This window comes from Natator depressus, chromosome 2 (assembly GCF_965152275.1).
Source record: "Natator depressus isolate rNatDep1 chromosome 2, rNatDep2.hap1, whole genome shotgun sequence".
In the NCBI taxonomy this organism is placed as follows: Eukaryota; Metazoa; Chordata; order Testudines; family Cheloniidae; genus Natator; species Natator depressus.
In genome coordinates this window covers 25175311-25192006 of record NC_134235.1, presented here as the reverse complement: position 1 = coordinate 25192006, position 16696 = coordinate 25175311, and the positions used below count along the sequence as shown (strand labels likewise).

General features: G+C 44.3%; 1 protein-coding gene across 1 annotated transcript in view; it reads right to left on the bottom strand.

Moving 5' to 3' along the window:
• Positions 1–16495, bottom strand: part of SAMD12 (sterile alpha motif domain containing 12) — a 231598-nt gene extending 215103 nt beyond the window's left edge. The window contains exon 1 of the mRNA XM_074943920.1: positions 16367–16495. Coding sequence (XP_074800021.1) covers positions 16367–16379 — 13 coding nt within the window. The 5' untranslated portion in view covers positions 16380–16495. The remainder of the gene's footprint in view (positions 1–16366) is intronic.
• Positions 16496–16696: the final 201 nt, after the last annotated feature.

Here is a 16696-nt window from a genome sequence, read left to right as displayed (position 1 = left end):
AGGCATTGTAAAAACTTATAGGAAAGCACAGTGTCTTCCCTGAGAGCTTACACCCTAACCAAAGATAAGATGCAACAAAGCCATGAAATTGACATGGCTGCTGGCTCCCAGCCATGAACTGGGGGTCCAGCCGCCCAGGGCTTCTCACCCTGGCTCCCAGGCGGGAGCGGGATCCATTCTTGCCCCGGCTCCCAGCTAGGAGCAATGTCCACCCACCCAGCTCTCCAGGGGAGTGGGGGCAGCTGGGCTCTAGCTGCCTCACTTTCTTGTCAATTTCATGGCTCCTGCCCTGAAACTGGAAACACAGCTAACAGCCAATGTAAGTAAGGCAGTGTCTTCACAGACACTTCGTCACCATAACTACACCAACGTAAGCTCTATACCTCTCACGTAGGTGAAGTTATTATGTCGGTATAATAGCGCACTTACAGTCGGCAGGAGGAAGGCTGTAGTGTAGACACCGATATAATTAGGTCGGCCTAACTGTGTAGTGTAGACCAGTGTAAAAACAAACAAGAGAAAGGATGAAAATGCCAGTGTTTGGAGGAAGAGGAACAGGTGGTTACCGTGATTAAGCCATCTGAAAAAATTGAGGGTTTGGATTCACCGAAAGATTATTTTGTTTTGCCTCAATGCAGAGACTTGAAATCTGCCAGAGAGTGAGAGAGTGGGGTGGTGTTACACTGGTGTCAGGAACGGACCTTTTGCTATTCCTGTTGAAAGACACCCAGATTATGAGCCTTGGGGGGACAGAGGTCTGAACCAGGGGACAGCAGCAGTGGAGGGACTAGATTGGAATAAGAATCCTGGGGTGGGAGAGACTAGGATTAGCTGGCCAAGGAGAATGGAAGCTATGGGGGATGGAGACTGAGAGCCAGTAGGCCAAGGAGACTAGCACTGGCTAGTCAAGGAGACTGGAACAGAAGATGAGAGCTGAGGGTACAAGTCTAGTATAAGGAGGCCAGGAGGGAAAGCAGACTGGGACTTGGCCAGGGAGCCCCAAGGGGAAGAGTAAGTGTGGCCAAGAAGAAGAGTAGCACTGCATAGGATGGACTTAATGAGCAAACCATTCAATATTTGGTTTAATCCTCATTGTTCAATGTGCAGCTTGAGGCCTTATTCAAACCCTGCTCTCAATACAGAATTATTAAACTTCTTCATGGGCACTTTTATGGTGCACTTCACTATAATATCTGAGTGCTTCACAAAAATAAATTAATCTATCTTCACAACAACCCTGTGAGATGCAGGGGTATTGTACCCCCATTTTAGAGAAGGGGAAATAAGGCACAGAGATATTAATGTCAAAACTGTCCATTAATTTTGGGTGTACAATTTAACACACCCAAAGCCTGTTTCCCCCTTCCCCTCCCCCGCGTATTGAGCATTACCTGCACTTTATATTTTCAAAGTACAACTCTCATTGACCTCAGTCGCAGACGTGAGTGCTCACAGCTGAAGATTAGACTCTAGGAACACAAGTCAAACACTCAGGAAAATGAGGAACCTACAGCATCTTGCTATGATAAGCGACTTGCCCTGCACCACAGGTGAACCCCGGCAGAGACAAGGATAGAATCCAGTTCTCCAGGGCAACATTCAACCACCTTAACCAGGAGTCCATCCTCTGTCTTCCTTCACCCCCTTGACTCATTCACCGCATAGCTTCCAACTTCTGCAACAAATGAGGCCAGGGTCCTAGGGACAAGAGACTTATTCACTACACAACCCTGATTCTTCCCTAGAGTAGGGCCAGCCTATACACTCAATGAGTAGGAGTCCTCGGATTAAAAAAAAAAATAGTCTGTGATAATATAGTTAAAAAGATTATCTCATAACGATAAGCACAATGGAGCCAAATTAAGATTGCATGGGTAACTTTAAGGTTTCAAAAAGTCAAGCACTCAGAAGTAAGGAAATGCCAGAATTAATGTTCTGGATCTGGTCCAACTTTAACCCTTCTTTGATTTTGCCTTTATTGTTACCTTACACGACTATAATTTAAATAAACCTCAGCATAAGCACCACTTTTGATCTTAGCTATTCCTAAAACTTTTCCTTGCAGGACCCTTCTAGTTCTCTGCATGTCAGGGAGACACTGAAATTCTGATGTGCTCCGGAGTTGGAGGTAATAGGACTCACCTGATCTGGCTGCCTAGCATCTCTGTGCATGGTCCTAGAACCTGCCAATCTGTTACAGTGCACAATCCAAGGGAATCTTTCGGTCTCCTAAACTCGAGTGTTGTGATCATAGGTTTCAGGGGTGTTACAGAAATGTATTCGTTTATGGATAAATTCACTATTAGGTGATAAGACACTGGAAAAGGGTCTGATCTTTCCTGCATCAGGTGGTCTACCTACTTGAAACAAAGGAGTATGTGGAAAAACCTGCACTGTCTACCTCAGACCATAGAAAGATAAGAGAAAATATACTGGGTCAGGACTTTCCATCCTCAAGGCAGAGGCAGATTGTCCTGCTGGCTATGCCTATATGCTCCCCTCTTGCACACAGAGAAGGACAAATTATTGCAACAGCGCTGACACTAGTATACAAATCTATATAGTATACTAGATACTATATAGATAGTATACTATAGTATATATAGTATATATAGATAGTATACTATAGATAGTATACTATATAGATCTATATAGTATACTAGTCTCTCATGACAAACCCTGGTCCAGGCAAGCAGTGGGGCAGAGAATGGGTAGGAAATGATCATTCATAAGGAAGCACTAACCCTGGAATCTACAGAAAGCTGAGCACTTCACCCCTATAGATCTTGCATGGAGGTACTCTTATTCATCCTTGTTTAAATGCCCTGGCCTCTGCTACAGAAGCTCAATAGGACCAAGAGTCTTCTCATAGCCTTTGGCTGCCAACCCTCATCTGTGCTCTACCTTTCCCAAGGGGAGAGACACAAAGCGCACAGTGGAAGTTAATGCTGCCTCAGGTAACATTCCGATTCTCCTGTGGATTGCAGCTCCTCTGCTCTATCCCTGCTCTTACCCATTTCTTTCACACTGCCCAAAGACAATGCAGATTTTTAATTTATTTTTCATTTTGGCGGGGAGGGGGGAGGGGAAGACGACATCTTGTGAGGCCACTTTGATTTGCCCCTCACTGTGCCATGTCTGGGGGGAATAAATGCGCCAATATTTCATGATTCCGTGCAAGCATAAACATCACTTGAAAGGGTTAAAATTAAATGTAATTAAATAAAAAAACAAATCACATTGCCCACTCTCAGCCCATCATCCTTTCGAGGTAAATAACATTAGTACTGTTTCAGTTATGTTGCATAGTGGGATCCTTCAGGACACAAAAGTAAAAGAATTACTGCTAGCAAAAGGATATGACGGGCGGATTCAGATTCCAATGGCTTTTTACTGGAGAGAGAGGAGGCTTATTCCAAACAAACACAAGCGGTTTAAGAAAAGCCCATTGCAAAATTGTTGATATTATGAGGAAGGAAGGAAAAAGACATTTCAAGTTTGCCATCCTGTTTTTTTGTGTTTGTTTGTTTTACCATCAATTTAAATGACTAAACAGTTGGGATAGACTAAACAGAGTAAGCAAATGTTGTACTGAATTTGTTCCTTCAAAACACCATGAAAGGGTCACCATGATTGGGGGGAGGGGGTCACTGCACTCATTTAGCTGAATTCATTTTGCTCCGGGAGCACTCCTCTACTTCCCAGTGCTTTTATATTTATCCAACCCTACGCCCGCCCGCCCCTCTCACACATACAAAGAACGTTTGCTTGCACTGACTGTTTTTTTCTGCCCCACTCTCAGTAAGCTTAGAATATATAAGTCAATTCCATCTACAGTATTTACTCAGACAAGTTTAGGGTTTTTTTTCTCCCCTTTTAATTTTAGTGTCCATCCCTCTCAATATTTGTCTAGGATAGGAAAAGAGGTTAAGGTCAGGTTGGTGGTAGCTAACTCAACCTTTTCCCTACAATCAGCACAGGGGAATAGCTTTCACTTTGGTTTAGCTGGTCAAGGCCAAGGCTAGGCTTCTCACAGCAGCTTATTACTCAAGGGGGAAAATAGTGTGTAGCTAACACATGTAAAAGGGCTTTAGCATAACGGAGAATTTGTCTCCAAGAACTGCAAAGTTAACTGAGTAGAACTCAACAGGGAAGAAAATTATCAAGGTGTTTTATAGAACTCAACTCATGACGTGGGTCACTGCTTCTCCACCATTTGCCTCTCCCCTCAGCTTGCTACGAAAGAGGTGTCTCTCTATTCTATCCCACCCCTTCCCTATGTTTTTGAGTCTTCCCTTCCCAATGAGTAACTCCTGCCCATGTCCCTGTTTCTCTGCAGAGCTGTTCCAGTAAGAGTGAGATTTAGCTGGTTCTTCTCAATTAAAAAGCTTGGTTTCTCCAGCAGCTGATGGCACCTGTCAGGGAAAGCTGCCTTCTAACCATGGGCAAGTGAACTTTTCAAGCCCTGAACTCACATGATTGAGAAGGAAGAGGAGAACCACAGGAGCAGTACCGTCAGCCTTAAGTATTCAGAAATCATGAGTCAAGTCCCCCCAAAATATTAAAATCACGATTTTTAGAAATAATAAGGGAGTTCTTTTTATTTGCCTGTGAGGATTGTTCAGCATTTTTCAAGCTTTCCTTCACAACCATATGATCCAGAAACCATTACTTTTCTTTTCAATTCATTGCTCAATTTGTATAAGCTAGTTGTCCTGCAATCTGATCGATATGGGCAGGCTTCTGTGCTCACAGAAATCTCCACTAAGTCTAAAGGGGTTCCATGGGGGTGTAGGATCTTGACCACACAGCTTGCAAGGTCAGGGCCTAAATCTGAATTCAAATCTACATTCGCTTTCTACTACAGTGCATTATGCATTCTTGCATAGTGGGCAAGAAATATTTCATAATTTTACTAATTGTAGTGGAAATACTGCCTGATGCTTAAAAAGGTAAATAGATCAGTTAAACAACATTAAAGCATATTCGGTGAGTGCTTTAGCAATAATAATAGCTCTACTCAGCAAAGCGATTGAGTAAAAATAGCACCTTCTTACTCATCTGTTCTGCTCTGTGTGTATCGCAGTCTAATCTGCTTGCTTTTGTTATTTAGATTTGAAAAATGAATACCAGGAGAGCCTGTCCTAACCTCTAAGTGTCCATCAGAAAACTTAAAATTCCCCATGAATTTAAAAAAAAATTAAACTATTTAAATCCCTTGCAAGATCTTCCATACTCATAAATTGGAGGCAGCCCCAAAAATGTAGCTGACGCATGCCAGGAAATAACCCCATACGACCTACATGCTGTCCCCTCCACAAAATCCCATAAAGGTTGGAAAGAAGAGGGGAGACCAGCTTTGCTGAGTGTCGAAAAGGTTAACAAACCAAAGCCACAGTGGGTGGAGAGCCAGAAAGGTTCCACAATCTTATTAGTCACCCGCAACCCACACGTACATCAACTGAAAATTCAGCAGGTATTCAACATTTCCCCAAGGCAATAAAGATCTTGCCAAAATCTTATCAACCTTTTAAAGCCTCATCTAGGCTCTTCTATCGATCTCTGCCTATCCGGCTCTTTGTTTATGGATGGCTCAAAACTCCTTATTAACTCTTTCCATGAAGCATTTGTGAGTTTACAGGTGCTTGGTTTCAACCTATTTCTTCATAGCTAATATAAAGTAGCCAGACAGCATTCCCTCAAGGGATGTCTGCCTGACAAGAACTCTCAGTCAGTTTTAGCAGCCCTAGAATTCATTAAGACACTGGCAGACAGTGTTTCACTTTCCTTGCTCATTCCGACCCTAGCAACTGAAAAAAGCAGTCTCATATCATCTGATTTAGATGGGTGTCCAGACAGATCAACCAAACTAGGGGGGAAGATACCTGTGAAAGGCCACACACAATAGTAGATTCCCACATTTCCAGAAGCCACTACCTGAGAAATTCTGGATTTCCTCCAAGAATCTGGATTATTCTACAGATTGAGTCTGACCTGAGTATTTGCCATATCCCTACCAATGCAACAAGATTTAAAGCAGGGGTGGCCAACCTGTGGCTCCGGAGCCACATGCGGCTCTTCAGAAGTTAATGTGCCGCTCTTTGTATAGGAACTGACTCTGGGGCTAGAGCTACAGGTGCGAACTTTCCGAGCGGAAGACCAGTCAAGGTAACCAATGTGTGTACTTGTCAAGCGGTCACGCCTGGTCTACACTAATGCGGTAAGTTGATCTAAGGTAGGCTAGTTAAGTTACATAAGTTAACTTAAGTTGACTTAAGTTAAGTACTAGGTTATGTAACTACCTAGCTTAGCTCAATTTACATACACTCTCCCGCCGACATACCTTCCTCCTCTGGGGGAGATGGAGTACTGATGTCGACGGAAGAGTGCTCTGCCATCAACTTACCACGTCTTCACCAGACCCACTAAATTGATGCTGCTGATTTGGTCGGCAGTGAAGACAAGCCCTCAGACTCGAATGAGTCAGTCTGTTTCTAGTTTTCAGTGGGCTGTTTGGCCTCTAATTGTTATAACTACATGAATAAATCAGCTTCTGGAGCCTGAGCCCCAACTGGTGTAGATCAGCACAGCTCCACAAACCTGGCCAATTTACACCAGCCCAGGGTGTAGCCCATGGCATAGACAGATCAGCCTGAATCAAAATGCTGCCTATGCTGACGAGTAACAAGTATGATTGGAATACTAGTAATATGCAAAGGTAGCAGCATCAAACTTTGTCTAATCCCGTTTCCATGAATCTACAAATCCAGTGGCCAATAAAGTCAGTAGAATGCATGCAGTTGGTCAATCAGGCTCCACATCAATCATCTTTTTTCTTGTACTTCAATGCAGATTATATGTAGGTTTATAATAACAAAAGTTTCTAAGGCTAAAGTTTGGTATTACTTTATTAAATAACATCTGTGTCTAGACATTTGTTACTATTAATCACTGTAAACTAGCCCATCGATACAACAGTGTCAAACAATTACACATGAGTTCGTAGTGGAAAATATAGCAGCACAGATATTGCTGAAACTATTACTAATAATGATAAATTGGCAATTTCATTCTTTAGCAGTCAAACCAATCCAATCATCTGTCCTCTTTCTAATACCACTGATGGCCATACAAAAGGTCTACTTTGCCATGGAGGAAATCCCTTACTTTCCTATAGAACAGAAACCTATCTAATATACACCTGCTCAGTTTGAAATCAGATATATGAGGGACAGAGGCCGAATTAACATTTTAGGCCCTCATCTTGCAAGTCATTTATGCACAAGCTTAATTTTACTCATTCAAGAATTTTATTAATGCAACACAGATACCTGGAAACTAGTTAGAGGCCACTAGCTCATTTTACATAGGTCACTAAGTAGTCACTTTCCTACCACACCTGAGATGAATTTAACTAATGATCTAGAATAAAAGATGATAATCCATTACCATTCCTTGTGCCATCCAGATTCCGTGCCCCTCCTCCCGCAATATGCTGTATTTTATTACTATATTCTATAATCTTGTGACCTTAGAAATGCAAACTCCTTCTTGCATAAAGAGAGAAGCATTTAATCATGAAAGTTAAGACCACTAGCATGCAAGTCAAATTATTTTTGAAGAGTTATTTGTCAATTCCATCTAGGATTCATAATTATATTTTAATATTTGTCAGTATTAGTAGCTCTCTAATGTCGTGCTAATGACTGGGAGACTCATTGCAAATGACTGAATCTTGTGAATTTGTAAGTAAGGCTCTGATCCTGCCATGAGCTGTGCACAGAGGCAGGTCTACCTGCAGTTAGCTTATTGCACAATCAAGCAAGGTGAACATACATTAAAAAGGAGCAGGGGTTGTGCATCACAAAACGTACTTTGCTAATTAATTTTAGCAACTGCAGTATAATTTGAACTATAGATCACATTCTGCAATGTGCCAGTAAATGTTTGGTAGTTTATTTTGTAAAAATAATTCACCCTTTGTTAGCAAGAAGCCTTATGACACCATTCTATTAAGTATTTGCTGAGAAGTGGGTAGTTACTCCTGTTTTCTGGTGTGAATTATGAAATGTGTAGTTTAGCGAAGTGCAGATTAAAGAGGGTTCTACTGCATTTTGTCATCTCAGTTTACAAAACAAAAATCTTTCTAGAGAAGCCTGCTTTAAGAGATTAGCCATTCACATTCCACCACAAATTATATTTCTAAGGATCCCTAATAAGGCCATCATTCAATTCTGTAAATAGCAACTGTAACATCAGAAATATTTTCTGAAGATAAGAAAGACTATCTAGCGCACAAAGCCTGAAGACTGACAGACATTTGGAAAAGTCTTTTTTATTACAGTTATAAATGTCACAGTAAGGAATTCAATACACTGAACACAAATTTGCATTTTCCTTATATGGTTTATAAAAGTATATATCCAGTAAGTGTATGGAATACATTAGACTTTGATTCAGCTGTGAATCCATGCTTTATCCCCATTTAAATTTGCTATGAACACAAAGGAAGATGGAAAATATTTATAAACTCTCATTAGCCTATTTAACTTATTTTGTAATCTCGTAATTGACTTTGTTTTTCAGCCTTGCTTTTCGTCATTTTATTACAACATGCTTCTTCCTACCAGACCTCTCACTCTTTGAGCCCATCCGTTCCCTATGGAGACTGAAAATTCCTTTTTTTTCCTTCCTACAATATAATTCCTCACCTCCTACTGCTTACTCATACCACTGAATTCTACTGTCTCAGATACCCAGCCCACTCTTGTAGAAATACACTGCTTGTTGAAAGTGTATCATTACTTTCCTAGAGAAAAATACAGAAGAAAGCTGTCATTTACACAAATTCCAAAAAAATGAAGAATGAGGAATTGTAAAGAGCACTAATTAGTAAAAGGGTCTATTTCTTGCTTTTGCAGTAACTTGACTATTTAATACACACAGAGTAATTTTATGGCCTCTATCTTCCCTCCCAGCATTCACACACACACAAATTAGTAGCAGAACCTCATGGGATTAAAAAGGCAGTTACTAAACTGCAGGGCCAGTGAGGATACCAAGCTGGCAGGAGCCAAAACTCTATAAACAAACATTCAGAAGGCCCGAGATCCACCCAAAATACTGTCCCCAGCCCCTGTTCTTGACCAGATGCATGATGAGTATCTCCTCGTGCATACGTTTTGGTTCTCATGGGCAGGACTAACACAGCTTGCTCCTGCCCATGCTAAATCCCAGCACCTATTAACTGCTCTATCTGACTCCTTCTAGGGGAGTCACAGAGCATGTAGGAGTAATGCTGTTTAGAGCAGCATTAATTAATTCTTCTATGCTACGCCAGTATTAGTTCATGCTGCATGGAGAATACGCTGCTTATTGAAGTTACTCTTCCACTCCCACCCCTACTTTCTGGCCTCACCATAGCCGTGCTCCAGGGTTTACTGCACTAAGTTTCAGTGCTATCTACAATATCCTTTCACCTCTGGTAGTTCAGCTCTAATGGAATGAGCACAGGAACTGGTGAGAACTGATCTTGGCTCCAGATGTGCTCTGGGATCATGGACAAATCACAGCTTTTCTCTCTCTTTCAGTATCCCCGTTTGTAAAATGGAGACAACGATTTATTTATATAACCTGACAGGGATGTTGTGGTATTTCACCAGTTACTGTTTGTACAGCACTTTGAAAATGTAAAGCTCCACGTAAATAAATTATAAGTACGACAGTTACTACCACCTCCGTAAATCTAGCCAAAGCAGCAGATGGTTATATGGCATCTGCCAACCCCAAAGCACCATTACAGTAGCCTACAAAATTCAGCGTTCAGCTCTCTGAAATACTTTGTCTTTCCTACTTGGTGGTCCTTGGCCAAATTCTGCTCCCAGCTGCCCTCACACAAATCCAGAATAATTCTGGTTAAATAAATGAATGGAGTTATTCTGGAAATGAACAATAGTAACCAAGACCATAGTTTGGTCACCTTCCCCTATCTGCTACTTTTGGCACCTTTAATAACTATGCCTCTTCTCTGCATACCTTTAGCAAATAACCGAGGGCTAGGCTGTAGAACCCTGAAGTCTCATGGATAAGTACTTACTCACACAAGTATCCAGCTGAAGTCAATTCTACTGTTTGCATGAATATGTGCCCATTAATGTAAGTAAGAGATGCTTTGTACTAGCCCTCAACTCATGGCTCCTGTTCACAGGAGATGGACGGACTCAGAATCCCTGCCTCAAAAAGCCCACAATCTAAACACCTCCGAGACACACGGACAGGGGGTTGGGAACAGGTACAACAGGTTAGTGGCAGAGTCAGCCGCAGGGCGGCGAGTTATATGGGCCTGTGGTGCCTGGGCTCCAGCAATATTCAGGGCCCAGGGCCCAGCTCCACGAATGTTTGGGGCCGGGTCTCTGCCCCAGCCCCGCCTGCCGCCACCACATGCCTCCCCCGAGCATCCCCTTGCCCCGCCTGCTGCCCTCGCATGCCTCCCCCAAGCATCCCTGCCTGCCCTGGGCAGCGGGCGGCTGCCCTGCCACTCCGGGTTGCACTCCCTCGCTGGCTGCTGCCAGCTAAACAACAGTCCCTCCACCCCCTCTGGCACCCACCAGGAGACATCTCCGAGGGGGCTTCCTGGAGTCTGAACCTGAGCAGCTGGGGCTGGGGTGAGTGTCGGACTCGTGACACCCTGTTCCCCCCGCCCCCTACACAGTCACCAGCCCGCAGTCACCACTCCTGCCCCACGCTTGGCAAGGGGCAGCCCCATTCCCCACCCCCTGTGAGGCTACGGTGAGGGGGAGCAGCAGGGGAGGAGGTGCACATGTAATAGCAGCCCCCTCGCCCCCGGCACTCACCACAGGGGAGGCGAGGAGGCTTCCTGGACCTGAGCAGCTGAGGCTTGGGTGAATGTCGTGACACCCTCCCCCACTCCGCCCCCGCCCGCAGTCACCACTCCTGCTGCACACTGGGCAAGGGGCAGCTCCATCCCCCACCAAACAACGACGAAGAGGGTTTGCTGCCTCCTGAAGAGCATTGCAAAAGAAGGGGCTATATTTTGTTTTAATTTGAGAAAGTATTTGCTTTTGAGGGTTATTGACCCAAGAGTGCTTGGTTGTTTCTATATTCAAAAGAGTATTAATAAAGTTGATATTCTTAGTTAAATAATTTTTTCTTACGATAGTGATATTGTGTAATATAGGAAAACTGTTAAATGCTTACTGTTTCCAGTCCATTTTTACATTATTTTTAAAAATATATATCGGCTTACATGGCGGGAGGGGGGGGAGGGCGGGGCAGGGGGGAGATGGCGGGATTTGGACCCATTCTGGGCACCACCAAAAACTACACAAACTGGCCGCCCCCAGCCAGGAATATAACCCCAGTGTTCTAACTCACAGTTTAAGGTCCTATCCACTAGACTATGCCACCTATATTTCCTCAATAACTCTCCAAGGCCTTATATACACTAGCATTTTTCTCAGTTTCCCACCATAGCTACTGTCTGTGGCACACAATGGTGGGAATCTTGAAGGCTTCATACACAAGTTAAACAGGAGGGGTGAAAGAATGGAGCCCTATGGAAAACTGCATAAGTGTGCCTGCGGCAGAAAAGCAACTGCCCAATACTCTGGATCTCTCAGAGGAAAGGAGTAAGACTCTCAAGAAAAAATTCGATTTACCTGTTTTACACCTCATGGTCAAGAGCAGATGGCTGATCTGAAAGAATCAGCAATGAGACCTAGGGCCTGATTGTCTATCATGGCCAAGGTGTACTCAGTGAGTGCAGGAGCAGGGGAGTGTCAGGGAGGAGGAAAGGAAAGTGGCTTGGCCCCTGGATAAGTTAGAATAGCCTAAGGACTGCTCTAACTTACACTTGAACCACCTGTGCCCCCTAGGGGCTGTGGGCTGATCACAACTAGAATGTAGCAGTGTTCCAACCCAAGCCCTGCTCACAGAACACCCCAAAACGCCTTCTACCTTGGATTTACAAAGGTGAGCCTACCAGGTCTATGCAAGTCCTTTTAGTGACAGTATTCCCCAGGGTGCAGATCCACTGCCTTTAAAGTTATCTTACGCTGCCACAGCATTTTAGGAGGACCCTAGGGCAACAAAGAACTAGGCTCCTAGTCTTAGTCAACTGTCAGGAGTTCAGCAGCCAATGCATTATTCATACTATACCCAGGCTTAAAACCAAACTGACAGAAGTCAGACCATAGCATGCGTCATAAAACTACCATACAATATAATTAGCAGCATTTTTGCTCAGGAATAGGTAGGGTAGGGTGCTGCAGGTCAGAGCCATAGGGGCTGCTTGTGTGCGGTATGCCGGTGCTATCTAGCCAGTTCTGTCAGTCAGTCACTCATTTTCACGAGCAATAAATATGTACTGGAGTCCCCCTCCCCCTGCCTTCCCCACTGCACAAGAGCTAAAAGAAAAATATTTTTTGAACCATTGTAACAAAGATCCAAAGGCTTTTTCTACGAGCTCTGACCTACTTCTTTCATTCTTACTGTGGGGAAGCAAACACTGAAAGGAGCATTGTCAAAACTGTTAGATCTAAAAATAGACCTACCTTGGCAGTGCTCCCATCTACATGGGCTCACTTTAAGGCCTGCAAATGGATTTTCCCCACCCCAAGCAATTCTCTGGTGAAGCAGGAAATACAGATACCATGCAACTCGCTAATCCAGCCATTCCACATATTACCTCTTGGGATAACTATAATGATCTAAAACTAAGCCCTATGTTGTGCCAGTTGTCTCCCTCCCCCTACCCATTCAGGTGTTTATTTTCTAACACAAAAAGGATATTGAGCTACACCAAATCTCACCTTTTGTGATTGCAATGCCACCCCCGCCCAACTACCCCAACACGGAGGAAAAAGTCCCAGGTTTTTTAATCCAGTGCTGGGTATTTGCTGTACCAGCTAAATTCCTGGACACTTGACTGAGCAAGGCCCTGATCCTGCAAGGAGAGCTATGCAGGTGGACCCCTGGCCTTAAGGTATGAAAGAAAAAAGAATGGCTTCCCTCCAGTAGTGGATACTAAATAAACGAGGCAGGAGGTCTGCGGCTGACTAATTTCCTATTTCTTTCCGGGGTAGGGATGCACAGGCTAAGAGTGGAGCAGTGAGGGACAAGTATTCTCTTGCCTTCCTGCAGGAAGTAGGAATGACACATGGCTCCAAAACCTCCTTCCACCTATAGAGCACCTGCCCTGTTGTTGCAAGGGACATTGCTTATTTGGTGCCTATGACACATATCCTATATGCAGAGACTAAAACATTTGATTAGACAATAAGTATGATTTCAAGCACTGATCACACAAAGAATCATATGCCTCGGTGTAAAAGTATGATTTTATCCCATGAAGAAAACATAAGCCTTGTCATCCGTTCATTCCGCCCCCCCAGCCCCCCTCGAGAGACACACACACACACACTTTGAAGAACAGGTAGCCATTCTACCTGGCTAGTATGTGGGAACAGCAATCCTTCCTCTCTCACACACACACAGTCACAGAGAGAGAAAGGGAGAGTGTCTCACAGGAGAAGGGAACACAAACGGAGGGAAAGACAAAAAGAGGACACATACAGAAGAGCAGGGACACAACTGGAGAGAGATACAGCAAGAAGGAAACAGGACAATTTCAGGAGCTGGAGAAATCAACAGAGCCTACATGGGAAGAGAAAAACATAGGGATGCCCAATGGGAAAAGCTCTTTGCACCAGCCGGGGGAAATAAAGAGGAGAGACGCCCCAGATCCCCTCAGGAACAAGAGAAACACTCTATGCCATTTCTCTCTCCCCTCCCAGGAAGAAAGAGAGAGGGACATGACCCCAGAAGATGCTGGAGGAAAGGAAACAGGATTATCATCCTCCCCTAAGAATGGGGGAGGGCTTCTGCATACTGATGGGGCTTCCATCCACTCCACTCTCACCTCAGTTACCCTGCAAATGCAAATAGCTCCCAGTGAGATAGAACCTGTTGAGGAAGAGACGCTTGGTGGGTAAGATATCCAGGTTCAATTTCCACTTCTGTCACAGACTACCCATGTGACCGGGGGGAAGACCTCTTAACCTTTTTGCTTTAGTTTCCCCACATATAAAATGAAGATAATATTCCCCTACCTCACAGGGGTTTAGCAACGCTTTAACTCATTAATATTTGTAAAGCTTTTTGAGCTCCTCAGATGGAAGGCACTGCAGAAATGACAAGAATTATTAAAGATATGAATGGATTTAGGAGACAGAATAAGAAGAGTCTAATCAAGTGAATAAAGAAGGTTTATAGAATGCCCATAATGGGGTTTCTGCTCGTGCGTGAACTGGCACACTCCCAAATAGCAGTCTGTTTCATCTATTTACGCACCAAGCACACACACCCAGTTTGCACTGCTAACCCTTTTTGCCACAGAAGCAGCAGTAATTAAACCAAGACTCTTCATTTATCATGGTTTACAAATAAAAAAATAATGGAGTTGCATCTGCTTAGATAAGCAATTAATTTGGCCTATAACGAGTTTTAAGGACAAATTCTCAAAATGACTAATTTCGGGAGGCTAGCTTTAGATACGTATAACCATGTTTTCAGAAATAGCCACTAGCACTGGGTGCCTGCCTAGAGAAAACCAGGGCCTGATTTTCAGAGGTGCCGAGCCACCATAGCTTCAAGCAGTAGCTGAAAATTAGGACCTGGATCCACATTTTTCAAAGCTGATTTTGGGTGTCCAGTTTGAGACAGCTTGGGGTTGATTTTCAGTGATGTAGAGCACCAGCAGCTCCCTTTGACTGTCAATGGAGTGGCTGATACTTAGCACCTTTGGGGAAAAAAAAAAAAAATCAAGCTCAGCGTTGTCTTGGGAACCCAATAAATGAGACATCCACAATTAAAGGATGCTTTTCAAAACATGGGGCTTCATGACTGACCCAAGGCCGCAGAGAAAGGCAGTGGCCAGGATGAGATTAGACTTTAGGAATTCCTGATACCTGGACCCATGCTTTGTCTACTAGAATATACTGCATCTCAAACCAGCATGAATTTCTGAGAGGAACAGTGCAGAAAAAGAGAGTTTATTTTTCCTAGTGTACCTAACCACAAATTCTCTCTCACCTAAACCTCCTTGAAGTACTCAGTGGAAGTAAAACAAAAGTGCTGCCACATACACTTAGTCAGTCTTTCAGAAGAGTCTGGCTTCTATTTAACCACCTAAAGTGGCCAGATTTTCAGAAATGCTCAAGTACGCAGTAGCTGCCACTTCATTTAGGTGTTTCTATGGGAGCTGGGCTTTTTTTTTGGTAAAAATCTGGCCTATGATGTTTGAATTTTTTTCTTCTCCACTTGCCAGAGTGGGATACAACAGCATACTCTGGCACCCATATCTTAGAAACTCACGCTAATACAACCCAGATTTACATTCACTTTCTATATTGTGATTGGAAAGCATAATACAGTGTCACCATATTACACTTCAGAAATTTAGAAGCTATTTAAGGTAACAGGAGATAATTATAGCATCTGCTTCTGCATTTAAAAAATATGGGCGGGCAAGACAGGAATGGTGATATGGAATACTCAATTCATGCTAAAATACAAACCCAGATATTTTGTGCGATATGAATGTGCTGCTCAACTGCCTTTCCTGTGTGTAACATCGGAACCTTGGGAACCAGTTTTGAAGTTATTTAACTGAAAAAAATACCAGTTACAATAGAGAGAGCCCAGGAAGCCTCAAGGAAGCCCAGGTAATAATGGCCAAAGAGGAATAGGCAGCACCCTACTAATCTGGAAACAAACAAACCCACACAATTCAGAGCCATTCTTTGTTCCCATGGCCACCTGATTATACACTCAAAGTCAGCCATAATGTAATTAAACACAAACAGCTACTTATGTCAGAAGTCAAAACACTGGCACTTCTTGGGGTGAACTTCAGGAGCTACGATTCCCATCCCTGGCCTAGCCAAGCACTAACAGAAGAGGAGGGCATGAATCAGATATATAATCGACCAGCTCCTCTAGAATAAAGGGGGTGGGGGTTGACAGCAAAGAGACGCGGTGGAGCTCTAGGGGAGGGACCCCCTCCAGCCCAGCCAGGATAAGGAGGGCAGGTTGAGCTGGCAGAGCTGGGTTGTGGGCTGTACGAGAGAGGCGAGTGGGCGCTTCTCAGGCACCTGGATCTGCTGCCCCCAGCGGGTGCACTCGCCAGCCCGAGGCATGTGGCCCAAGCCCCGCTTGCCGTTCCCCTTTGGAAGCCTGGGCCAGCCCCTCGGCTGCTCAGGTGAGTGCCCAGGGGGAGGGGTCCCCCGCAGAAGCAGCGGGCGCTGCAGCGTGCACAAGGACAAGGCAGGGGAAGGGGAGCCCTTACCTTCCACAGCCATTCTCTCAGCGCTCGCCTAATGCATGCATAATTCGCCTGCCCAAGGCACTTCTCCTAGCCCCCCTTCTCCCTCTCTCTCCCCCTCCAATGTTTTCTCTCTGCTCATCTGCAACCAAGACGATCAACCTGCAGCTCTCACGCTAACAAGGGGGAAGCCCGCGCCCGAGGCAGCCTGGGAAATGTAGTCCCCCCACACCACCTGTGCCCCGGCGGGGGTCCATACAGCCCCAGGTGGAAGAGCCTCGCTTCAGGGTCGCACATAGTGCCCGGCCCAGAGATCAATATCGCAGGGAGGTGGGAAAGCGCGCTGCAGGTTTT